We start from the raw sequence: 27321 nt of genomic DNA, 5'->3' as shown, positions 1-27321 counted from the left end.
TATTTCAATTTTATTTTTTTATTGAATATTCTGATCACACAAACATTTCTTATTTAATAAAAGCACAATATAACTCCCCATTATATTCTAGCAGCAAATAGCTCCTCACTCTTATTTAAATTATAGACATGGGGTTTGTTTATTTACATGTCTCTTGTACTGAGGACAGCAGGGTGGGGGACAAAATCTTTCAAAGGAAACCCTTGCGATATTACAGCAATTTCTCTTAGCAAAAAATACACTTTCTATCGACTGAGTCTTTACCGGACACCTCTGTAGAACGGCTTCGTTATATACACCATACAAGGGAATAGAACTCACGACATTGCTCAGTATTAACATTTAGCAATCAGATGATGAGGGTAGAATAATAATATGATGGGGGGAGGGGCATGGGATGTGACAATAAAAAGTACACATCATCTCTTGCTTTGTTAGTACAAAAACCTGCATTGTTTGACCGGTGCTGGTGCGCGGTCAGACACACAGAATAAGTTACTGGATAGTCCTTGGGACGCACAACTTCAACCCTGGCGACGGATTTGTTTTATGGTCAGGATTATACTGGCTGGTAGTGTCTCTTTGGAGCTGGCTCTACCAAGCTCAGAGCTTAGTCTTCTGTATTCAATAGGAATATGGGAAAAGAAAAATGAAACAAAAAAAAACACTCTTCCCAGCTATCTTCAGATGCACTAAAAACCCAGCGAGGCCTCAGAATGTCACAGAACCAGCCAACGTATTCAGAAGAAGATTTGCTTGGCATCTCCCGGACTCTGCTCCATAGGACAATACGGGCATTTTAATCTGCAAAAAGGTTCAAGAAAACACTGTAAGAACATTTACTAACGTTTCACGCACTATGAGACGCTGGGAGTCTTTAGCAATGGGCGTCTATCGGAACTATTCAATTCTTGCTGTGATCAGACACCCATTGCTAGTTAAGGCGCATGTCAGCTCTGGGTTTAGCCAAGCAAAGCGGCTAAACCCATCTAAAAAGCTTGATTGGCTGTCCAAAGTCTGGGTTTGGACGCCCAAAATACAGGCCTTTAACACCTTTTATCGTCGCACCTCCGGGGTTGCAAGGAGGAAAAAAAAAAAAAAAAAAAAAAAAACCTGTGTCTGCCGCTGCTAATGGACATTTATCGGATCAACAATTGAATAGCTCTGATAGTCGCCAATTCCTTCAGACGGCCAGCAGGTGGCGCGCGCCACAATCAAATCGTTTAGAGAGGAGATTAAATAACTCAAGATGTGCCACTGTGCTGAGAACAGTATCCCAACATCTCTAATTCCCCTGCAGCGCACATATACCTGGGGTGCGAGGGAAACTTATGGATGTTACTAGCCACAAGAGTGCCTTGATCCGAGCTCCCAGCAGGCATTTCACAACTACAACTTAGAATGGAACCTCCCCCTGAGATTTAATCATCACAAATACAACATAATCCTATTAAATTCTAGTAAAAACGCACTCTTTCTATATAAAGCTATTGCCTGCTTTCTTTTTCTTTACATAAATGTACTTCTCAGAAGAGACCATAGCTGTAATGGTTCACCGGATGTGTACAGGAGACATCAATTCAATAGCTACATCACAGTGACACCAAGGGGGCTTTATTCAATTCTTTTCACCTCTTTCACTACCGTTCTGTTTCTGCTGACGAGCGTGGTATCATTTCAGCTCGCTACCCTGGGGTAGCGAGGAGCCCAACACTTTATGCAGCTAAACTTGATTTCTATGGGTGCGGCGTGCAATAACAGGGATCAATTTAAAAAAAAAAGAGATTAGGCGTGATATATCACTTGAATACCGTCCTGTGTGGCCAGATTTATGTGGCGGATTTACGTGGCTTTTCAAACTACATTCTAAAAAGATGTACATATACTAAACATATACAGAAAATTACAGCACAGCTTATTGATAAATGAGGTAGGGCATAAGGCCGGGTTCAAACCAAAACTGTGTGTTTCGCGGCTGATGTCACGACCGATATAATGATATATCGGTCGGCTGTACACACTGAACAATATATCAGGTGGGTGCACAATATCTTGTTTATAGCCGCACTCACCAGCACGGCCGTCATTGCAGTACAACCGACAGGACGAGCCAGCAATGATGTGCAGGAGCACGATAAATCATACCAATCCGCATCAGCAACGATATATCATCTAATGTATAACCAGCCTCAGCCTACTTACTTTATAGCCAAAATACAGCGGCCCCAGCTGGATGTAGGTGACCGGTTCACAAGTTGTGCGCTTTCTAATTAACATATTAATGAAGCACTAGGATTTTCTTAATATTTAAACGAATCATTAAAACAAATTAGGAAGCAAATCCAAGTGACATCAGTTTTAGCATAATAGAATACAGATGAGCAAGCCATATAGCCATCAACATTTTATTTAGCGCATCTCTGGATATTATATGCCCACAAACCAACTTCATGGGAGGGTTATTGTCTGTGGTTTGCTGGCGAAGGATCGGGCAGGCGAATATTGAATGATACCAGCATTTTTTACCAAGGTCCACTTCAATCTGAGGAGAGAAAAAATAAAATTATATGCTTTGTAATGCTGAAATTATGGGGATTCTAGTCAATATTTTGTTCCTTTGCCAATTGAAGGAAGTTTACAACATACATTCAGCCAACAGTATTTTCTGCACTGTAACAAAGTATATAATATTCCATCGAGATTACATGCATCAGTCAGGCTAAAAGAGAATATAGCAAATATGACCTGCCGCTCCCCCCGCCCCACACCCACCCCGAGGCCAGGAGCCTACGGTGCAATGAGTGAGCAGAACTCATACGAGTATGGAAGGACCTACATTACTTATGCTGAACATTTGTCCTGTAAATCATGTTTGTTTTGCAAGGCATGCTGGGACTTTGCATTTATAGACAGTTTACAGAAGAGCTGCAGGTTCCCACTGAACCACTCACTCCGTGACAAATGCTGCGTACACAGCGCAGCCAATATTTGTGCTCCTACTTCATGCAACAGATGGGCTCGTCTACATGTATTACACATAGCTAGGACACATTGTACTCACCGGTAACTCATCCTTCTGATTCCATACCCCGGTACACTGCCGTTGTTCAATTACTGCTTTTATATTAATTAGGGCTGGAAGGGCCACACAGCCAGCGGAAAAGCTATACAGGACCAAATGCACAAGCATTAGAATATTATATATTTTACAATAAAGTTGCTTTATTTTAGGCTGCAGACTGACAGTGTTAGATAATCTGGGGTGCCCTTGCCCTACATACCGCTGAGGGACGTCCCTCTATACCCGTACTCCCAATAATAGTCACCAGAGACAGCGAATGGTTGGCATGTAACAGTGGAACCAGTGATTGGTCCTTGCTCACAAATATGGGCGACAAATGGTTCCGCAAACCGATGTGTGGGTGAGCCTTACTATATGAAATGTTATCCTTTCAAAGCTGTATAACCACAAATGTAACACTAGCAATTGGGCTCGTCAGTCAATGCCTGTGAGGGGACGTTATCCTGCCATGTCCTAGTGAAGGTTCTCTTTGCAGACTCGCACAGCAGAACCACCGTTGCTGGAACGCACAGAGTGTTACCCACCACACGCAGAGGACAAGAAACCCTGCTGTCCGACTATTTACAGCCGCAAGCTTTAGAAAACCCGTTCTGCTACTTATACCATAGACCAGGCTTAGGAAACATGAACCTTCGTGCTCTCTCTAACTACATAAGCTGGCATGGTGTTCTGAGACTTGTAGTTCCACAGCAGCTGTTTAACCGCACTGTGCATTGGAGAGTACCCATCACAACCTACAGTAGTTTTTAAGCAAATAATCTGCTCTGGGTCTACAGGCACCAGTGCTACTAAGAGGACACTCACCTAACACTGAGAGGAGACTCCACAGAGAGACCCAGTAGAGAGCAGGCGTCCCGGGTGAAGATGTCGCAGATGTCCGCCCACTGGTTGGCATCCAGCAGATGAACGTAGGGAGAGTTTTCTATACCCTGCCGCAGGTACACAAGACTTCCCATAAGTACCTGAATGTCTAGCGAACCAGAGAAGTACAGGATTAATGCTCAGCCTTAGGAAGACCATCACGACATGCAATGTACAGCTAGTAAGAGTACTCTCCCCCAGTAACATGTGCAGAGAGGAATAAAACAGATTACACGACTGTCTGATATCACACTACTGAATGCCACAGACATCAGAGAGATGGCGTTTACATGAGGAATAATCACCTTTCTGATGATTTACAGCAAAAGGCTGGAAGTTTTTGGCGTACTGCAGCGCCTCGCTCTGGTTGGCCGCTCCGCCCATCAGTAAGCTAATGAAGTACAACCTGTGTAGCTTGAACTCCAATGAGCTGTTCTGTGCCATCAGCATTTCCCTGTTCGACACCGCCCACCTGAAGAAGGGGAGGGACAAAAGTATAAATAAAAAAACCCTTAGAAAAATCTCTAACAAAAAAGGACAACCATTCTACATAACGAGGTATCGGGCTTGCGGGAATGCAACCTATTCATTTACTGGGGAGAGGTGACACCATGAGGGCAGCCATTATGAAAGCCAGAAGCAATATTAATGAGACGCACCCTTTTTATTAGTGATGAGCGGATTCGGTTTTACTCGGTTCTCAAAACGGCATCTTATTGGCTATCCAAAACACGTGACATCCGTGAGCCAATAAGATGTCGTTTTGAGAAAAAAACGAGTAAAACCGAATCCGCTCATCACTACTTTTTATCCATTAGGGAAAAAGTGAAGCAGCTGGAGGTCACTAAGGTCTAGCAGACAGACTGCATCCCCATGAACACTGGTTCGGATCCAAATATGGCTGCCACCACCGCATGTGTACGCCTGGTGGGCATTAAGACATATGCTGTTTTTTTGTTTCATTTTTTATCAAGTCAGAAAACCACCATTTTCATCTGGGTGTAGGGGACAGTAACTTAAAAAGGCCACTAATGATAAAGAGTGGCTATGGAAAGGCATCTAGAGATAGAAATATATTAGAAAACATTTCTGTCCTAGAACACACACTGAGCTATGCGGACTGGAAACATGGATGCCCTCAGTAACCCTCCATTAGAGGCTGCCATTCGTGTACAATCACTGCTGTGCCCTGAAACAACACCCCTCTCCTTCCCCCCCTCCCCCCAGTATTATGGGAAATAACACTAGCTGTGACCACTGTATGGAGGGATGTTTCTCACGTTACATTAGACTAGGGATAAAGCAATGTCCTGGTTGATAGTCACTAACAAAAGGCTGCCGCTAGAAATGGGGACACCAGGGAAAGCTTTATATGGGACTCAGACGATTTTTAGACTTGGTTTTGTTAGACGTCTGCAGGATACTCACTCTAAGGCTGGTCGCAGAACTCGCACTTTTAATGCCTCTAATATTCGGTTAAGTTCCACAAATGGTTCTTTTTGGCTTGTGTCTATAGAGAGACCGGCTTCCTGTGGTACGGGAACACATTCATACAAATGACATGAGAGATACAAGTAAGTGGTTCTGCTTATAGTATATAAGGAGAGGTCACTGGACAGCGATGTAACAGGAGAAAATAGTACAGTGTCAGTCACACTCTGTACGGGGGCTGCTCTAGACTCCTACCGCAGAGTGGACTTCAGTCTGTGTCTGTCAATCGGTAACAGACAATAGTAAATGCATCCAACAGGAGACTCTGGGTGCCAACTTGGTGCAAGGTTAGGAAAATGTGACTGGAAATGCCACCTACTCTACAGTGCAGGACATACTAAAAACAGTGTTGATCTTCTGTAATTCTATGCTAGACAAACAATGAATTCAGCAGGATCTCGGAGGCTGGGGAGAACCCCACTGACAGCAGTCTGAAAGAAAGGTATATAGTACACACAACTAAATATGGGTGTAGATCATTAGATCAACAGTGTCTAGGTCGACAGTCACTAGGTCAACAGGTCGACATGAGTTTTTCATGGGGGGTTTTTGGTGTCGTTTTCTCCGTACAGTGACCGGGAAGCCCAATTAGTGCACCGTGTCCCCTCGCATGGCTCGTGCTTCGGGCAAGATGCCTCACTCCGCTGCACTCGGCACAGGTTACTATTACCAATCGCAGTCCGCGTGGATCGTTAAGTATGAAAAAGTAAAAATCAATTAATTTATTATTATATTTTTTTTATTATTCATGTCGACCTTTTGACCCTCAAACCCTGTCGACCTAGAGTGGTCAACCTAAACATTGTCGACCTTGAGACCGGATCCCCTAAATATTATGCCAAATAGCTCTACTCAAAAAATAAAAGAGGTAAAAGAAAAAAGGCAAGTTAGCTCTTTATTATAAGGTCAGTCTGAATTCCCATTGTATCCAGCAGATGCCACAAGTCATTCTCACAGGAGGGAGAATTAAAGAGTCCCCAGTTTGCCTCGCTCACAGAATGGGTGCTGGATCCCACCAAACACCTAGTACCATTACAGAGTCATACTACTGAAACTGGATTTTAATGTGTTTAAAAAAAAAGTGTGACTTTTTTTGTAGCAACTCTGTAGTGAGTAAAGTTCCTGTTTATTAGAGAGTATACAACTCATCATCTAATCACTAGTGAAATAGGCTCAGTGTCTGTGCTGTATAACAGGAAGGCATACTGGTGCTATAGAGTTAAAATAAGAATTTACTTACCGATAATTCTATTTCTCGTAGTCCGTAGTGGATGCTGGGGACTCCGTCAGGACCATGGGGAATAGCGGGCTCCGCAGGAGACAGGGCACATCTAAAAAAGCTTTTAGGTCACATGGTGTGTACTGGCTCCTCCCCCCATGACCCTCCTCCAAGCCTCAGTTAGGTACTGTGCCCGGACGAGCGTACACAATAAGGAAGGATCTTGAATCCCGGGTAAGACTCATACCAGCCACACCAATCACACCGTACAACTTGTGATCTGAACCCAGTTAACAGTATGATAACAAAACGAAGTAGCCTCCGAAAAGATGGCTCACAACAATAGTAATAACCCGATTTTTGTAACAATAACTATGTACAAGCATTGCAGACAATCCGCACTTGGGATGGGCGCCCAGCATCCACTACGGACTACGAGAAATAGAATTACCGGTAAGTAAATTCTTATTTTCTCTAACGTCCTAGTGGATGCTAGTAATAACCCGATTTTTGTAACAATAACTATGTACAAGCATTGCAGACAATCCGCACTTGGGATGGGCGCCCAGCATCCACTACGGACTACGAGAAATAGAATTACCGGTAAGTAAATTCTTATTTTCTCTAACGTCCTAGTGGATGCTGGGGACTCCGTCAGGACCATGGGGATTATACCAAAGCTCCCAAACGGGCGGGAGAGTGCGGATGACTCTGCAGCACCGAATGAGAGAACTCCAGGTCCTCCTTAGCCAGAGTATCAAAATTTGTAAAATTTTACAAACGTGTTCTCCCCTGACCACGTAGCTGCTCGGCAAAGTTGTAATGCCGAGACTCCTCGGGCAGCCGCCCAGGATGAGCCCACCTTCCTTGTGGAATGGGCATCTACATATTTCGTCTGTGGCAGGCCTGCCACAGAATGTGCAAGCTGAATTGTACTACAAATCCAGCGTGCAATAGACTGCTTAGAAGCATGAGCACCCAGCTTGTTGGGTGTATACAGTATAAACAGCAAGTCAGACTTTCTGACTCCAGCGTCCTATATATTATATTAATTATATTATATTAATTATATTATATTATATTAATTATATTATATTATATTATATTATATTATATTATATTATATTATATTATATTATATTATATTATATTATATTATATTATATTATATTATATTATATTATATTATATTATATTATATTATATTATATTATATTATATTATATTATATTATATTATATTATATTATATTATATTATATTATATTATATTATATTATATTATATTATATTATATTATATTATATTATATTATATTATATTATATTATATTATATTATATTATATTATATTATATTATATTATATTATATTATATTATATTATATTATATTATATTATATTATATTATATTATATTATATTATATTATATTATATTATATTATATTATATTATATTATATTATATTATATTATATTATATTATATTATATTATATTATATTATATTATATTATATTATATTATATTATATTATATTATATTATATTATATTATATTATATTATATTATATTATATTATATTATATTATATTATATTATATTATATTATATTATATTATATTATATTATATTATATTATATTATATTATATTATATTATATTATATTATATTATATTATATTATATTATATTATATTATATTATATTATATTATATTATATTATATTATATTATATTATATTATATTATATTATATTATATTATATTATATTATATTATATTATATTATATTATATTATATTATATTATATTATATTATATTATATTATATTATATTATATTATATTATATTATATTATATTATATTATATTATATTATATTATATTATATTATATTATATTATATTATATTATATTATATTATATTATATTATATTATATTATATTATATTATATTATATTATATTATATTATATTATATTATATTATATTATATTATATTATATTATATTATATTATATTATATTATATTATATTATATTATATTATATTATATTATATTATATTATATTATATTATATTATATTATATTATATTATATTATATTATATTATATTATATTATATTATATTATATTATATTATATTATATTATATTATATTATATTATATTATATTATATTATATTATATTATATTATATTATATTATATTATATTATATTATATTATATTATATTATATTATATTATATTATATTATATTATATTATATTATATTATATTATATTATATTATATTATATTATATTATATTATATTATATTATATTATATTATATTATATTATATTATATTATATTATATTATATTATATTATATTATATTATATTATATTATATTATATTATATTATATTATATTATATTATATTATATTATATTATATTATATTATATTATATTATATTATATTATATTATATTATATTATATTATATTATATTATATTATATTATATTATATTATATTATATTATATTATATTATATTATATTATATTATATTATATTATATTATATTATATTATATTATATTATATTATATTATATTATATTATATTATATTATATTATATTATATTATATATATATATATATATATATATATATATATATATATATATATATATATATTTTTAGGGCCCTGACCACGTCTAGTAACTTGGAGTCCTCCAAGTCCCTAGTAGCCGCAGGCACCACAAGAGGTTGTTTCAGGTGAAAACGCTGACACCCCTTTATGAAGAAACTGGAGACGAGTCCCAGTTCTGTCCTGTTCAAATGGAAAATTTTAATATGGGCTTTTGTAAGACAAAGCCGCCCATTCTGACAATCGCCTGGCCGAGGCCAGGGCTAACAACATGGTCACTTCCCATGTGAGATATTTGTCAACAGCATGGTCACTTTCCATGTGAGATATTTCAAATCCACAGATTTGAGCGGTTCAAACCAATATGATTTTAAGAAATCCCAACACTATGTTGAGATCTCACGGTGCCCCTAGGGGCACAAAAAAGCTGTATATGCAATACATCCTTTACAATCTGGACTTCAGGAACTGAAGTCAATTCTTTCTGGAAGAAAGTCTACAGGGCCGAAATTTAAATGTTAATGAACCCCAATTTGAGGTCCAAAACACTCCTGTTTTCAGGAAGTGTAGAAATCGACCTAGTTGAATTTCTGTCGTGGAGCCTTCCTGGCCTCACCCACGCAACATATTTTCACATGTGGTGATGACGTTGTGCGGTCACCTCCTTCCTGGCTTTGACCAGGGTAGGTATGACCTCTTATGGAATGCCTTTTCCCCTCAGGATCCGGCATTCAACCGCCATGCCGTCAAACGCAGCCGCGGTAAGTCTTGGAATAGACATGGTACTTGCTGAATCAAGTCCCTTCTTAGCTCCCCAGGCCCTTAGTCCTCTGTGAGCATTTCTTGAAGTTCCGGGTACCAAGTCCCTCTTGGCCAATCCGGAGCCACTAGTATAGTTCATACTCCTCTATGTCTTATAATTCTCAATACCCTGGTTATGAGAAACAGAGGAGGGAACACATACACCGACTGGTGCACCCACGGTGTTACCAGAACATCCACAGCTATCGCCTGAAGGTCTCATGACCTGGCGGAATACCTGTCCCGTTTTTTGTTCGGGCGGGACGCCATCATGTCCACCTTTGGTCTTTGCCAACGGTCCACAATCATGTTGAAAAACTTCCCTATGAAGTTTCCACTCTCCCGGGTGGAGGTCATGCCTGCTGAGGAAGTCTGCTTCCCAGTCGTCCACTCCCGGAAAGAACACTGCTGACAGTGCTATCACATGATTTTCCGCCTAGCGAAAAATCCTTGCAGTTTTCACTGCCCTCCTGCTTCTTGTGCCGCCCTTCTGTTTACGTGGGCGACTGCCGTGATGTTATCCCACTGGATCAATACCGGCTGACCTTGAAGCAGAGGTCTAGCTAAGTTTAGAGCATTATAAAATTGCTCTAAGCTTATTTATGCGGAGAGAATTCTCCAGACTTAATCACACTTCCCTGGAAATTTTTTTCCCTGTGTGACTGTTCCCCAGCCTCTCAGGCTGGCCTCCGTGGTCACCGGCATCCAATCCTGAATGCCGAATCTGCGGCCCTCTAGAAGATGAGCACTCTGTAATCACCACAGGAGAGACACCCTTTTCCTTGGATATAGGGTTATCCGCTGATGCATCTGAGGATGCGATCCGGACCATTTGTCCAGCAGATCCCACTGAAGAGTTCTTGCGGGAAATCTGCCGAATGGAATTGCTTCGTAATAAGCCACCATTTTTACCAGGACTCTTGTGCAATGATGCACTGACACTTTTCCTGGTTTTAGGAGGATCCCGATTAGCTCGGATAACTCCCTGGTTTTCTCCACTGGGAGAAACACGTTTTTCTGGACTGTGTCCAGAATCTTCCCTAGGAACAGTAGACGTGTCGTCGGAAAAAGCTGCGATTTTGGAATATTTAGAATCCACTCGTGCTGTCGTAGAACTACTTAAGATAGTGCTACTCCGACCTCCAACTGTTCTCTGGACCTTGCCCTTATCAGGAAAGCGTCCATGTTTCTTTTAAGAAAAATCATCATTCCGGCCATTACCTTGGTAAAGACCCGGGGCGCCGTGGACAATCCAAACGGCAGCGTCTGAACTGATAGTGACAGTTCTGTACCAGGAACCTGAAGTACCCTTGGTGAGAAGGGCAAATTTGGACCTGTAGGTAAACGTCCCTGATATCCAGTGACATCATATCGTCCCCTTCTTCCTGGTTCGCTATCACTGCTCCGAGTGACTCCATCTTGATTTGAACGCTTGTATGTAAGTGTTCAAATATTTCAGATCTCACCGAGCCGGTTGGCTTCAGTACCACAATATAGTGTGGAATACTACCCCCTTCCTTGTTGTAAGAAGGGTACTTTGATTATCACCTGCTGGGAATACAGCCTGTGAATTGTGTGAGGGGGAGACGTCTCGAATTTCCAATGTACACCTGGGATATTACATGTAGGATCCCGGAGTTCCCTTGCGAGTGTTGCTGAAACTCTTGAGATGACCCCCTACCGCACCTGAGTCCGCTTGTACGGCCCCAGCGTTATGCTGCGGACTTGGCAGAAGCCGTGAGGAGCTTCTGTTCCTGGGAATGAGCTGCTTGCTGCAGTCTTCTTCCCTTTCCTCTCCCCCTGGGCAGATATGACTGGCCTTCGCCCGCCTGCCCGTATGGGGACGAAAGGACTGAGACTGAAAAGACTGTGTCCTTTTCTGCCAATATGTGACTCGGGGTAACAAAAGGTGGATTTTTCAGCTGTTGCCATGGCCACCAGGTCCAATGGACCGCCCCTTTATACGGCAATACTTCCATATGCCGTCTGGAATCTGCCTCACCTGACCACTGTCGTGTCTTCGTCTGGCAGATATGTACATCACATTTACTCTTGATGCCAGAATGCAAATATGCCTCTGCGCATCACACATATATAGAAATGCATCCTTAAAATGCTCTATAGACAATAAAATCCTGTCCCTGTCAAGGGTATCAAAATTTTCAGTCAGGAAATCCGACCAAGCCCCCTCAGCGCTGCACATCCAGGCTGAGGCGATTGCTGGTCGTAGTATAACACCAGTATGTGTGTATATACTGTTATGATATTTTCCAGCTTCCTATCAGCTGGCTCCTTGAGGGCGGCCGTATCTGGAAACGGTAACGCCATGTTTTTTATAAGCGTGTGAGCGCCTTGTCCACCCTAAGGTGTGTTTTCCAACTCGCCCTTACTACTGGCGGGAAAAAGGGTATACCGCCCATAACTTTCTGTCGGAGGAACCCCACGTATCATCACACACTTCATTTAATTTATCTGATTCAGGCAAAACTACAAGTAGTTTATTCCCACCCTACAAAATACCCTTATTTGTGGTACTTGTGGTATCAGAAATACGTAACACCTCCTTCATTGCCCTTAACATGTAACTTGTGGCCCTAAAGGAAAAATACGTTTGTTTCTTCACCGTCGACACTGGGGTCAGTGTCCGTGTCAGTGTCTGTCGACCGACTGAGGTAAATGGGCGTTTTTACAAGCCCCTGACGGTGTCTGAGACGCCTGGACCGATACTAATTTGTCCGCCGGCTGTCTCATGTCGTCAACCGGCTTGCAGCGTGTTGACATTATCACGTAATTCCATAAGTAAGCCATCCATTCTGGTGTCGACTCCCTAGAGAGTGACATCACCATTACAGGCAATTTTCTCCGTCTCCTCACCAACATTTTCCTCATACATGTCGACACACACGTACCGACCTACAGCACACACATACAGGGAATGCTCTGATAGAGGACAGGACCCACTAGCCCTTTGGGGAGACAGAGGGAGAGTTTGCCAGCGCACACCAAAAGCGCCATAATGTATATAACAACCCTAGAAGGTGTTGTTTCTATATATGGGCTCTTAATATATAATTATATCGCCAATTTATGCCCCCCTTCTCTTTAACCCTGTTTCTGTAGTGCAGGGGAGAGTGGGAGCCTTCCTCACCAGCGGAGCTGGTCAGGAAAATGGCGCTGAGTGCTGAGGAGAATAAGCTCCGCCCCTTTCACGGCGGGCTTTTCTCCCGGTTATTAGGAAAACTGGCCTGGGTTAAATACATACATATAGCCTTAATGGCTATATGTGATGTATTTATTTGCCTCTAAGGTAATCTATATTGCTGCCCAGGGCGCCCCCAGCAGCGCCCTGCACCCTCCGTGACCGAGATCAGTGAGCCGTGTAGCAACAATGGCGCACAGCTGCAGTGCTGTGCGCTACCTTCATGAAGACTGAGGAGTCTTCTGCCGCCTGTTTCCGGACCTCCGTTCTGCCGTTCTTCAGCGTCTGTAAGGGGGATCGGTGGCGCGGCTCCGGGACGAACCCCAGGCTGACCTGTGTTCCGACTCCCTCTGGAGCTCAGTGTCCAGTAGCCTAAGACTTCAATCCTCCTGCACGCAGGTGAGTTGCAAGTCTCTCCCCTAAGTCCCTCGTTGCAGTGATCCTGTCGCCAGCAGGAATCACTGATTAGAAACCTAAAAAAAAACTTTTCTAAACAGCTCTTTAAGAGAGCCACCTAGATTGCACCCTCTCGGACGGGCCCAAAAACCTAACTGAGGCTTGGAGGAGGGTCATGGGGGGAGGAGCCAGTACACACCATGTGACCTAAAAGCTTTTTTAGATGTGCCCTGTCTCCTGCGGAGCCCGCTATTCCCCATGGTCCTGACGGAGTCCCCAGCATCCACTAGGACGTTAGAGAAATCTGGGTACACACTAGGCAATACGTCATCCGATCTGTCGTATCAGACAGACATATCGCACAGTCTCTATTGTGTACCCACCACTGAGCGCATTCACGGTCTGCTTGCCAGGTCATCTCGACGGGCATGCTGCACGCTTGTGGGGGACGACCCAGCAAACAGCACCATGCTTTGGAATGCAGCCATGCACGATATTTTGCATGGTCATGTGATATATATTGTTCAGCGTAACAATGTATTGTTACATCAACAGTGGGCAATTGTTCCGTGTGTACCTAGCTTAAGGTTCCATCTGTACGTGTTCTGTAAACATTAGGAGATGAACGAGTAAGATGACTTAAGTTACAGATTGTATATTCTTATACCACATCCTAGGTTGGCCATTTATTTCTATTTCCCATAAACCCTCTCTCTAAACTCAATGCAACCTACGTCACAATCTATCCTGGTATGGCAAGAGGCAGCAAAATGGTATACAGTGCAAACCCCCCCAGTCTGTGACCAGAGATCATGCGCAAACAGAATTTCCCCGGTCCTCGTCACCGCTAAGCATGTGACGTAGCATTCTAGATAAGTCATAAACCATGGAGCCGTCAGATGCAGAAAGACTAGACCCTGGAAATGAAGGACAGGTAAGTAGTAACCTAATCACGTGTACCTGGCACAGTTCCTCGGCCACATCCAGCATGCCTTGCCTGAAGAAGTGCTCGACCATCACCTCGTTGAGCATGCGCTGGCTGTCCGCCTGCCAGCAGCCATCGATCCCCACACTGCTGATGTCCGCATCGAAGTTCTGAACAAACAAGAACAAGCAGACGTAAAACAAAGATGGAAGCTCATAGTGCAACAGATTGCAGGGCATAGGCGCTTATTTAATAAAGTGCAATTATGTGCACTTGCACATATGACCAAACAAGTACCAACTAAACGCAGACATTACCTCAAAGACTTGGCACATTATGGTACCAGTGTTTATGGTTGCTAAATCATAGAATCTGTACACTGGCAGTGGCATCTAAGGTAGCCGCTGTTCTGCATATTCTAAACAGCTCGTTAATGGTGTATTACAAGCTTCTCTTCTCTTTAGACTTGGTTTAAAAGAAAAACACCAACATTTACTGCAAAACGACAACGTTTCACTGCAATTATTAGAACCCACAGCAGTGCCAGTGACGCAGGCTTCGGGTAATACCTCCTACGACAATGAAGAAATCTCCCACGTTGATGGGTGCCAAGAGTGATGGGCACAGGCCACAATTCAATGCCTGATGCTTACTGATAATTCCCTGTCAGAGTCCTAGCCTTCCAACATGCAGAACGTCTGTCTCTAATGGGGACACTTTCAAGTGAAGAACTAGCACAACTGTTATAGCGGGGTCAGCATCAGGTTAGGAAGTAAAAATAGCTAACCTAGAACAATACATAACCAAACGTCATTTACTGTACACCACCTTCTCTCTGATAGAACTTATTCTATGTACTGTACTACCATCATACAGTGAGATAAAGCATGACCGACATACCTTATCTATGGCCTTTCCCACCCTGGACACGCTGCTATGGATGTCTTTGTGGTCAGAGGCCAGCTTCTGTACAGTGTCCTTTATCCGCTTACAGCACTGCGTTAGGACCAGGGATAACGTTCCGGATAGCTGTCCATCTTGATCAACTGAGGAGAAAAAAAAAAAAAAGGCAAATGTTACGCCCAAACTGCAGCTATACTACACATTATGTGGCTACAGATCTCGTGTACTAGAAGCCAACATACGGGTTCATCTCATATTCAGAGACAGGCCAGCCCAGCATTTAAGACTTACTACATTTAAAAACCTCACAAGCTTTGGACAACTACCATGCCTTCGCCATCATACTGTTCATCTTAAGGCTGTCTCAATTTTGACTTCAAGGACCTGGGAGATAAAATTAAACAAGCCCATTCCAGGGAGCGGGGCCTGGACAGGAGGCTGTCTTTACTTCTACTTTCATTATCTTCCATAGGTTCAGCGCACTCCTTACCCAAGGGTATCTTGGCTTCACAAACTACAGAGTAGTCAGATAAATACACCTGTACATTTGTCTACAGGGAAAAGCATAGTAGAATAAAGTAAACACTCCAGATACTATATTTAGGCAGTTCTTTATACTTTCCTCCCTAACCTGTCTGCCTGCTTATCTCTGCATGCCATTACAGTGTGTGTAAGCAGTCATACTGAAAGAGGACAGTACAAGAGGAACGCGGCTGGGATGTGATAATGGCGCCATGTACGTGATTTGACAGTTGCTGTAGTTATCCATTCATGTTAATCACAGAAGGCGACAATGTTTTGTAGACCTACAAGCCCCCATGAATAGATGGGTTACCATTAGAATAAGGTCCTAGGTTAGAGACTACAAATTACAATCCGCCTGGAGGAATGTCGGCAAGCTTTCATTCCAGCCCTGTGGTGCCCTCCAGCATCTACTAGTAACCGTTTCTTACTGGCAGGAGGGTCAGGAGCTAAACAATTATTTTAGCTGAGGGGCCACTTAACACTTTCCAAAGAGGATTCGAGGGCCGCCATAGGCACGCGCCCAACATATAGGGACATGGCCACAAAATAATACAGATTCATATTAGGCTGCACAATAGTCTCCATTATTCAAATTACGCTACACAGTATCGCCATGTACACACATTACTACAGGTAAAGTCCCTTTTACACATATTACTCCAGGTAGAGACCCCTTTTACATATTACTCCAGGTAGAGCCCCTATCACACATGTCGCCAGGTAGAGTCCCATTTTACACATTATGGCAGGTAGAGTCCCCATTTTACACATTACTGTTACCAGCACCCCCAATCCCCTTGGACACAATTACCAACACCCCACACTCCCCCTACCTGAACAAAATTACCAGCCTCCCTCCCTAGACACAATTGCGATTAGAATGGGGTGAAAACGAGCTACATTTCTGGTATAGTACAGTTAGGTTCTTCAGTGGCCACAGTACTGTGGGGAGAAAGGATAGGACAGACAGGTAGCATTGCGTTTTGCCAAGAAGGCAGTGATGGATGCTTTGAATGTTTCATTAAAAATGAAAAATGTCTACCTTATGCGCTTCCTGATTCAGGTGCCTGGTGCCGTGTCTTTAAACTTCCCGCTGCTTGCTGCCCGCATCCATGCTCTGGCCCCACCCCCAACACCGCCCAATGTAAAGCCAGATGACATGATGTATCACATGACGCGACCACAAGACAGCTACTAGGGTCTCCTCAGCAGCTCAGCCAGTCGGGCTGCTTGTCATTGCGCACTGGTGGGAGGCAGCGGGCCAGGCAGGATCGGTTCACAGGCCACATCCGGCCCGCGGGACGTATTCTGTCCACCCCTAAGCTAAATCGATGCGAGCGTGCAGCAGCTGCATTGCTTATCCCGACCTAGATTTCATCCCAGGACAGAAGGAAGTTCAACATCTCTCCTAGGATACACCAAAAGCCACTAATGAGCCATTACAGTACAAAACACTTCTGTTCCCCAACCAGCACAAGATAATGGGTACCTGGATCTGTAGTAAGGGGAGAGCTGTGCCTTCCTACTGAATACAGAAAACACAGTAAGTGGGTATACCCAGCTCTAACAATTTTGAGAACCGCACTCCACACCCCTGTGAAATTTGACTATGATACATACACACAAGGCTTGAGTGTTGTCGCTTGCTGATCAAGATGGGAACCACAGAGGCTATTTTACAACATAACAGACACTTTCTATTCCAGATAGTGTAATAGGCCCTACACACTGGGCGATATTAGTGAAAGATATGAACGATCTCATTCATTAATGACAGAGATACCGTTTATATCTTTCAGTGCGGAGGCACCAGCGATGAACGATGTGCGGCCCCGCGATCGTTCATCGCTGGTGCCCCGTCGCTTGTGCATGTAGGCCAATATGGACGATCTCGTCCATATTTGCCTGCACTGCTATGGAGCTGGGGGGGGGGGGGGAAGGGGGGGGGGAGTGAAGAAACTTCACTCCCCCCGTCACCGATCCCACCCCGCCCCCTCCCCGCCGGGTCACCCGTCGGCCATATCCGCCGTCGAGCAGCTCGGCGGCAGATCGCGCAGTGTGTAGGGCCCTTAAGAGGTTTAAATATATTGGTGGGTGCAGCACATGTAGCAAACAAGGGCTGATAAACTACATGGATTCAAAGAGCCTCAACTGCAGCAGATATTGGGCCTAATTCGCAGCAAATTTGTTAGTAGTTGGGCAAAACCATGTGCACTGCGGGGGGGGGAGATACATCATGTGCAGGGAGAGTTAGATTTGGGTGGGGTGTGTTCAAACTGAAATCTAAATTGCAGTGTAAATATATAGTAGCCAGTATTTACCCTGCACAGAAACAATATAACCCACCCAAATCTAACTCTTTCTGCAAATGTTATATCTGCCCCCCCCCCCCCTGCAGTGCACATGGTTTTGCCCAACTGCTAACAAATTTGCTGCTGCGATCAACCCTGAATTACCCCTATTGAGTAATTAGATGGCTATGTGCATGCAGATGCAGCCCATGTGGCTAATCAGCATAAGCAAGCACACAAAGCACCCATGTGCTGCTAAGCTCACCGACCTATAACAGGGAATCGCACTTCCTTAGACTGAATTGTCCTTCTCACAGGTAGGGTAAGCTTGCCGACACTGCGGCAGCCAAAGGCAGAGAATCTGTAATAATCGTACGCCAGCGGGATCGGTTTAGGGCGGCTTGCTTGGCATCATCAAAATGGAATGAGCAGCAGTCTGGAGAGGACTTGTCATTTCTTGACATGAGACAGACATGGCTGCTAATTAGAAATCCACACCATACAGACACTACAGCAATTAGTCCTAGGTGGTGTTACTTTGATTGGACAGGTCATTACTATACTTTATTTAGCAGACTCCGCAAGGGATCCGCAGCGCTATACACACACTACAAGAGAGTCTACAGGCATATAGAAGAGCACAATTTACAGAAAGCCGTAATTCAATCTGCAGATTACCTAATTACACAGTGACAAAGCGGGAAAGAGGGTGCTGCTTACATTCTGTAACATGGGTCTTCAACCTGCGGAGCACCAGCTGCTGTGGAACTGCACATTCCAGCATGCCCTGCCACAGTTTTGCTATTTAGGAATGCTAAAACTGAGCAGGGCATGCTGGGATGTGTAGTTCCACAACAGCTGGAGGGCCACAGGTTGAAGACCCATGTTCTATAGGTGTGTACACACGGTGTGATGTGCATAGCACCCACCATTGACTAGGTGATGTGGCCAGAGCCCGGCACAACAGATATAGTCAATGTTGGCCTGCCGACACAGTCTATTTTTTCTTGTGATGTCGATGCCGCGAGACAGCATCGCAAGCTGTATACACACGGTGCGATACGCACTATATTCTCCTGCAATATGGACTATATAGTCCATACCGCAAGGAAAATCGCACCATGTGTACCCAGCTTTAGTTACAAAGTGGTGATTCACAGGCTATACACGAGATGTGACAATAAGCGCCAATGCTCCACTGTAAATACAGTAAAGTCCACTACTGAACCTAAGCCGGGCTATAGATTTAACATAATGGACCCAAATCTCTAAAAACAATAGGAGCATAGAACAGTTAAGAGCCGCCGTGGATGTGATGACCCCTTGCTCCTATATAAGCCGACAACATGCAAAGCTGCAGGCTTATTTGACAGCTGTAGAACAGAAAGCGTGCAGCAAAGAGTCATCAATAGGCTTCAGGGAACCCAAATAATGCTAAGTTCATAAGGAGTAAAAGTTCATCTGTAAAAGGCCATAAACCATTTCCTAACATGCCAGGATAATAATCAAGCCCAGGACTTTCACCCCAAGAAGAGAGACGATCACGACCTTGAATTATTAATGAATGGAAGCATCAAAAGGTTGAGATGTTTAATACAAGTTGCTGTATCTAATATACAGGAAGAAGTGGTAATGGCCTCCAGAATAGAGATCAGCAAGAACACTTGGGGAAAAGAAAAAGGCCAGATGAATCAAGCCTGGAGAAGTGATAAGTGGAAAGTGATAACGCACCAGCCAATCAGCTCCTAACTATCAAGCTACAGAGTGGGTTTGTAATATGACAGTTAGGAGCTGACTGGCTGGTGCATTATCACCTTCCACTTATCACTTCTCCAGGCTTAATACATCCGTCCCAGAGTCTTTAATGGTCACAATAAAGGAGTTTGTTGGATCCAATCAGAAGATCTGGACTGACATCTATCATCTTGTGTGCGGTTATAAAGGCTGAGGATACATTTACGAAGAGAAGGCTTTTTGGTGGGTGTGACCTCAAAATTGAAAGTTGTGCAAAAGCCACAAGTTCATAAATGTTCCCCCGAGACTTGTTTGACCTCAAAGGATCAAAGAACAAGGAAGCCTTAGAAACGGCCAAACCTGACCTGCCTGAACCATCATCCAGTAATAACATATTGTAATGCTGACATATTTGCTATGCAGCAGTGCGAGCTATTGTTCTGTTACCGGCCACAATTAACAACTCGCAGACAATGGTAACTATGCTGAACTACTGCCAAGTTCATAACACAAGCCCTTAAACTGAAGGAAGAAAGGAACAATAGATTTACTAAAATTAGCCCATTTCAACAATGCAGCTATTTGTAATGTACTTTGTCAACCAGATTTACCACTTAAAGAAGGGATACAGAACAGTTTATAAACTATGTGCGAAAGTTACTGCAAGTGTGCAGTAACCTATAACAACGGCTCCCATTCTCCAAGTTAGGGTGGGTACAGAATAGCACGATGTCAGGATGTTTTGCCGTATCAGGGTGACACATCGCCTACATTGTGTTGTATTTCTACCCGCGAAAGCGCGCTCCAGCAGGTCGCATTTGATATCTCCCAGACAGCCCTGCTGCACTGCCAACCGGAAGCTATTGCATGCTACCATCAGCCCGGTGTGTACCCATCCTAACACTGCAATGATCAGACAGGAGCTGTATTACGTTACTGCACTTAAACACAGCTCTTTGTAAATAAATAGCCTGCAATGAATTGGGATATTTCCAATTTGCAAACTATCTCCAATGATTCTCTAATTGGAACATGAGGTTATGTATGTGCCCCTCTAAAGGGAAGTGTAATTAGCCACAAGCGCTGTAGTGTGAAGTTCGGCATTACATTAACACGCATTTCGTATATTTTGACCAAACGCGTGTTAACTCCTGAACCCCAAAATAGTGACAAGTAGGAGAGCAGAACTATGTACAAGGCTTTAAGTGGCCATATGCAAAGTATCACATGCAGTTATACGGTGTCAAACATTGGGGTTTTTTTTGCAACTTTTAAGTGTGACCAAACGCTGGCCCTCAAAGGCTACATACACCCAGTGATGACAGACTGGGTTAGGGTCACATGGGACCTGGCCAATAGGGAATTTCCTCTTACAGTCACTAACCGCTTGTTACCGTCACCACATAATACGCAGTGTTGCTGCCACTGCCAGGCTCCTAATATGTGGCACCCGCAACCATGTGCTGCTCAGGCTCCTACCACCGGCACCGGAATACCACTTGGTGCTGTTTATGCATTGCAACACTTCTGCCATTCCTCTTGACTGACTTAGGATGACCCCTAATGGTCGATGACCTGGACCAGGTTTGCACGGGGGTTCAGTATGGTATGCCGGCGGTCAGGCTCCCGGCGACCAGCATACCGGCGCCGGGAGCCCGACCGCCGGCTTACCGACAGTGTGGCGAGCGCAAATGAGCCCCTTGCGGGCTCGCTGCGCTACACTATTTTATTCTCCCTCCAGGGGGGTCGTGAACCCCCCACGAGGGAGAATAAGTATCGGTATGCCGGCTGTCGGGATTCCGGCGCCGGTATACTGTGCGCCGGGATCCCGTCAGTCGGCATACTGAAGACCACCCCTGCACGGTAGCTTATCAAGGGTGGAGCTTGCTGGGCTCAAACCAGGACAGGCGGAGAACAGGACTACTTGTGTCCTATTCCTGTTGGTCACAAGATGAAGAAACAGTCATCTTGAATGCAAAGATGTTTATTGCTCCCAGTCTTACAGAAATCCCTTCCTCCCTGCAAGCATTGCTCAGAGGGAACAGCATACAATGTTACAGCAGCGCCACATTAAGATGTCACAGAAAACGTACACTCTGAGGCACACAGGCCTTTCATATAGTCACTAGACCAGGCATGTCCAAACTGCGGCCCTCCAGCTGTTGAGAAACTACACATCCCAGCATGCCTTGACACAGCTTTAGCATTCTCTGACAGCAAAACTGTGTCAGAGCATGTTGGGATATGTAGTTTCACAACAGCTGGAGGGCCACAGTTTGGACATGCCTGCACTAGACACAATATAGCTCACATTACCAACTGGTAATTTACAATCCTCCTTTGATATATTTATCACATACATTCAATATAAGGTTTGCATTTGATTTCTCAAGCGAACAAATGGTTCTCATCCTTCCCTGCATATACCTCTTAGGAACACAAACACAGATTACATTCCAAACCCAATTTCCTTCCTCCCCTCATACAGGTTATCTATACACGAAAACACTGGACTCCGACTCGATTTGACACCTTACTATAGCCATGCATTAGACCACCTGGAGGGCAGTTCATTATTAAACATACATTTACCGTACATGGTGCCTAGTGCATATTCATCTATTTAGATATTGGCGAGCGCGCCACAAGTTTATCATGTGGGACGGGCATCCAACCACAACAAGTATGTAAGAAGTGACAAAAAAAAAAAAACTACCATCCACAAGTTCAGATCCCACTTATTCATCAATACAGCACCCAAAGTATATGTCCCACATCATTTAAGAAACGGTTCTGCTATTAGAGAAAATGTTTTTATTGGCCAGATTTTACCATTTAAAAACCTCTAAATGCATTATCATTCATTGGGACAAGAGTTTCCAGGGTGCCACACTGCCCCCCGACATCTCACCCTAAAATAATACCCTTTTCGCATTGCAGATAGTGGGTCTCACCCAGGACTTGTGCACAGCTCCTTCTCGGGTGCGACCCGCTTGAGACCCCTTTCAGACTGGAGGCGATACGGTGAACAAATCCCATCGATCCCGCAACCCGTTCACATCGCACAGTGACCCAGGTTGAACCCGTGTTGAACCCTGCTCGCTGCCATACTTCCTTTGGCCCCTTTCACACTGCACAAAAACCCGGGTGGCTGCACGTTCACGCAGGTTATTTTTGGCAGCGTGAAAGGGGTATTAGTATACTTACCATCTAGTCTGAAGCTGTGAGCTGAACTACACATCTCCTCCCTCTGATATCCTTCTCAGACATGTGACCAGGGAATATGCCGGGTCTAGCAGCCAGCAAATTCCCGGGTCTCAGCTCCATGACCCTGGTCTTACTCCCGGGTTGTGTCCTATCACACATGCAGTAATCCCGGGTGATGTAAGTCCATAGGAATAAACCCAGGATTTAGCTGCATGTCTGAAAGGGGTATGAGACACACATTAAAGCAGACTTCTGAGGGGCAGATGTATTAAGTCTGGAGAAGTGATAAAGTAGAAGGTGCTTATGCACCAGCCAATCAGCTCCTGTCTGTCGTTTTTCAGGTGCGTTATCACCTTCCACTATCACTTCTCCAGGCTTAAGCCCCGTACACATGGGAATATTTGTCCCGGAAACGTGTGCTGAGCAATCTAGCAAAGATTGCTCAGCACACATCTCTCAAGCTCAACACACAGCGCAATGTGGGTTCTGTGTGCTGAGCGAGGGAGGAGAAAAACAAAAAACTCACTTCACCCCGTGAAGTGAGCGATCTCATGTATGCTCAATCTAGAGCCGGCGATAGCGCCACACAGGGCCGCCCATCGCTGTCGCCAGCCCCACTACACACGGAGCGATGTTTACGTAATTTCTAAACAATCTAGCCAGACTGCTTAGAAATTAAGTAAATGTCGCTCCGTGTGTACCCCCCTTTAATACATCTGCCCCTGAATACCAAACCTCAGGACTCACTGTTAGTGAATTGAATCTGCAACTAAATGGGAGGGCACACAACCCAATTATCCCAGCAAAGGCTACATCAGCTCTTATAATTGGATGACCTGGTGGAGAAGTGTTCCCTGCTGAATGCAGACTAATCACGTTAATGACACTGAACACTGGGTTTTATACTGCACTGTGGGCTGTTAAGATCAAGGGTGGAGACAGCAAACTTGGGGTGGTCCAAGTTTAATAGGTGGCCGTAGAGCCGATTCACTACCAAAACCAATGGACAAGCGGGCGTTAAGGAGCAGTATAAATTTAGCACATCTACGATCAGTTTCTCTGACATGCGGGGGGCGGGGAGAAGGGGGGGGGGGACGGACGCCCAGCACTGGACTAGTCCACCCCGCATGTCAGGCCCTACCCCCCCAGCACAGGTACAAAAGCATTGCACGGCAGCGATGCTTTTATACCCGACAACTAGCTCCCTGCTAGAGCAGCTCCTGCACGCTGGCAGGGGGCTAACCGCCATGTCCAGGGCCGCAGTAACTGCGTGACATAACGCAACCGCCGCAGTCAACCCCAACGGCCCGGACAAACCTCCGTTGTCCGGACCGCGCCCCGCCAACGCCGTTCCAACGGCGTTGGCGCACCCCCTCCTGCCCTGCGTCCGCCTCTGCCTGTCAATCAGGCAGAGGCGATCACACCAGTGAGATGCACATGCGCCCACCCCACGTGCGCACTGCGCATAGTAATTCAGACTGCATCGCAGCAGCGATCGCAGTCTGAATTACACCCTTAATTATTCCCTCCATCAATATGCCATGGATATCTTTAAAACCTGCAGTGTTAATACTCCTTGACGGCAGAGCTTGGGAACCACAGCTTTATTCTATAGATCCAATGTGGATTCCCACATATTTCACCTATGACGTATTTAGTACACAAACAGCACAATGACACTAAAAACGATCCACACGTACTCCGTGGCCCCAGGTCAGACAACACTGTCATTCTGACTCCATTGCTTTGATCAACCGTTGATCACAGACTGCATGCGAGTATACATGTGAAGAACAAAACACAGATATCGTCGTTTCAGTTTCTCATGGGCATTTGGAAATTAAGCCAAACATCTGTCTGTAGCAAAAAAAAAAGTAAAACCCATTGGAAATTATGCACATTCAGGGCTGTAACACAGGACCCAGTACAAAGAGTATTTGAATGGCATTATAAAACACATTCTGGTATATCCTGATGCAAGCTCCCAGGATAAAGAGTCTGTCTTGTGCTACAGTCCCACCACCTCACCCCCATCAGTGTCTCTGGCCAGCAACAGTCTATCTGGAGAGCAGATTCTATGCCCACATTGTATCTGTCACACTGTCAGCAGCTACTCAGTGCCATGTTCTCCCCAGAAAATGTATCCAGCCGGGCGGTATCACTGCCTCCACTTGCTGGCTACACAGAATGACCCCACCAGTAATAAACACGTGAGAGATTGGACGCAAGACGACCACTCGCTTCAATAATCACGACCGACTGTTCCCGCCCTTAATCGGCCTGCCATACTACCCCCCCTCCCCTTAACCGGCCTGCCATACTGCCCCCTCTCTCCTTAACCGGCCTGCCATACTGCCCCCTCTCTCCTTAACCGGCCTGCCATACTGCCCCCCCTCCACCGGTCTGCCATACTGCCCCTCCCCTTAACCGGTCTGCCATACTGCCCCCCCTCCCCTTAACCGGCCTGCCATACTGCCCCCTCTCTCCTTAACCGGCCTGCCATACTGCCCCCTCTCTCCTTAACCGGCCTGCCATACTGCCCCCTCTCCCCTTAACCGGCCTGCCATACTGCCCCCTCTCCCCTTAACCGGCCTGCCATACTGCCCCCCCCTCCACCGGTCTGCCATACTGCCCCTCCCCTTAACCAGCCTGCCATACTGCCCCCTCTCTCCTTAACCGGCCTGCCATACTACCCCCTCTCTCCTTAACCGGCCTGCCATACTGCCCCCTCTCCCCTTAACCGGCCTGCCATACTGCCCCCCCCTCCACCGGTCTGCCATACTGCCCCTCCCCTTAACCGGTCTGCCATACTGCCCCCCCTCCCCTTAACCGGCCTGCCATACTGCCCCCTCTCCCCTTAACCGGCCTGCCATACTGCCCCCTCTCTCCTTAACCGGCCTGTCATACTGCCCCCTCTCCCCTTAACCGGCCTGCCATACTGCCCCCTCTCCCCTTAACCGGCCTGCCATACTGCCCCCTCTCCCCTTAACCGGCCTGCCATACTGCCCCCCCTCCCCTTAACCGGCCTGCCATACTGCCCCCCCTCCCCTTAACCGGCCTGCCATACTGCCCCCTCTCCCCTTAACCGGCCTGCCATACTGCCCCCTCTCCCCTTAACCGGCCTGCCATACTGCCCCCCCTCCCCTTAACCAGTCTGCCATACTGCCCCCCCTCCCCTTAACCAGTCTGCCATACTGCCCCCCCCTCCCCTTAACCGGTCTTCCATACTGCCCCCTCCCCTTAACCAGTCTTCCATACTGCCCCCCCACCCTTCCCTCCCCTTAACCGGTCTGCCATACTGCTAACCCCACCACTCCTCCAATAAGTCTACCATACTGCCAGACCACCCCCCATCCCATGCCCCGGGCCCCCGTGACCCTTACCGGCCGCCTGCAGGATCTCCCTCCTCAGCCCCCCCGTGTACTCGATCAGCTCCTCCAGGCTCCGCTCGCAGTGCTGCCCGTACCCCCCGAACTTCTGCAGCACCTTCTCCAGCTCCCGCTCCACCGTCACACATTGCTCCATGTCCGCGGGCTGCGAGGAGGGAGCGGGGCCCGGGGTGGCGGGGCGGGGGGGCCCCGGGGCCTCCTCTTCCTCAGACAGCAGCAGGAGCAGCTCCTCGGCCCGGGCCGGTCCGGCCCCCGCCAATGCGGGACTGGGGCGGCCTCTCCGCCGGTCACCGGTCTCTCCGCTCGGGCCTCCTCCTCCGTGCACTCCCCGGGCGCCACCGTCACAGTGACAGCCGCCGCTTGTTTATGTTATTATCGGTGCGGTGGTAAGCGGCTGTACCGGGGACGCACCACCCTGCGGGCGGGGGGAGCCGGATACGGCGACCCCCCCTATGGTCACACACAGTTTGCACACAGGCCCCGCTGCTCTCCCAGCCGCCCCCGGTGTGTTATCAGCTTCCCGGGAAACGTCGTGACGGAGACCAGTCACCGCTTCTCCGCCGGCAACAACAACATGGAGCGTCACCGGTTCCCCCCTGCGTGAGGACACGTAATGGAACGTTCCATGTGATGACGCAACGGACGCTCTCCTCCGGCTCCC

General features: G+C 45.0%; 1 protein-coding gene across 1 annotated transcript; it reads right to left on the bottom strand.

Moving 5' to 3' along the window:
• RMND5A (required for meiotic nuclear division 5 homolog A) lies at window positions 1–27321 on the bottom strand. Its single transcript, XM_063957137.1, has 10 exons — window positions 26655–27321; window positions 15512–15657; window positions 14647–14781; window positions 5372–5472; window positions 4249–4415; window positions 3887–4052; window positions 3062–3164; window positions 2376–2542; window positions 2203–2266; window positions 1–827 (listed from the first exon to the last, which is right to left on the bottom strand). Exons 1-10 carry the CDS (start codon window positions 26794–26796, stop codon window positions 741–743), a joined length of 1278 nt encoding a protein of 425 aa, XP_063813207.1. The 5' UTR covers window positions 26797–27321; the 3' UTR covers window positions 1–740.

The sequence above is a fragment of the Pseudophryne corroboree genome, chromosome 1 (assembly GCF_028390025.1).
Source record: "Pseudophryne corroboree isolate aPseCor3 chromosome 1, aPseCor3.hap2, whole genome shotgun sequence".
In the NCBI taxonomy this organism is placed as follows: domain Eukaryota; kingdom Metazoa; phylum Chordata; class Amphibia; order Anura; family Myobatrachidae; genus Pseudophryne; species Pseudophryne corroboree.
This window is presented reverse-complemented; position numbering and strand designations above follow the sequence as displayed.

What these genes read in the sequence shown, in the direction of transcription:
- RMND5A (XM_063957137.1), bottom strand. Translation starts at nt 26,796, where the DNA reads ATGGAGCAATGTGTGACGGTGGAGCGGGAGCTGGAGAAGGTGCTGCAG. An exon ending in TGCTGTAAATCATCAGAAAG is followed by an intron (nt 4,053 to 4,248) that starts GTGATTATTCCT and finishes CTGGTTCGCTAG; the next exon opens with ACATTCAGGTACTTATGGGA. An exon ending in ATCAGAAGGATGAGTTACCG is followed by an intron (nt 2,543 to 3,061) that starts GTGAGTACAATG and finishes TTCTCTCCTCAG; the next exon opens with ATTGAAGTGGACCTTGGTAA.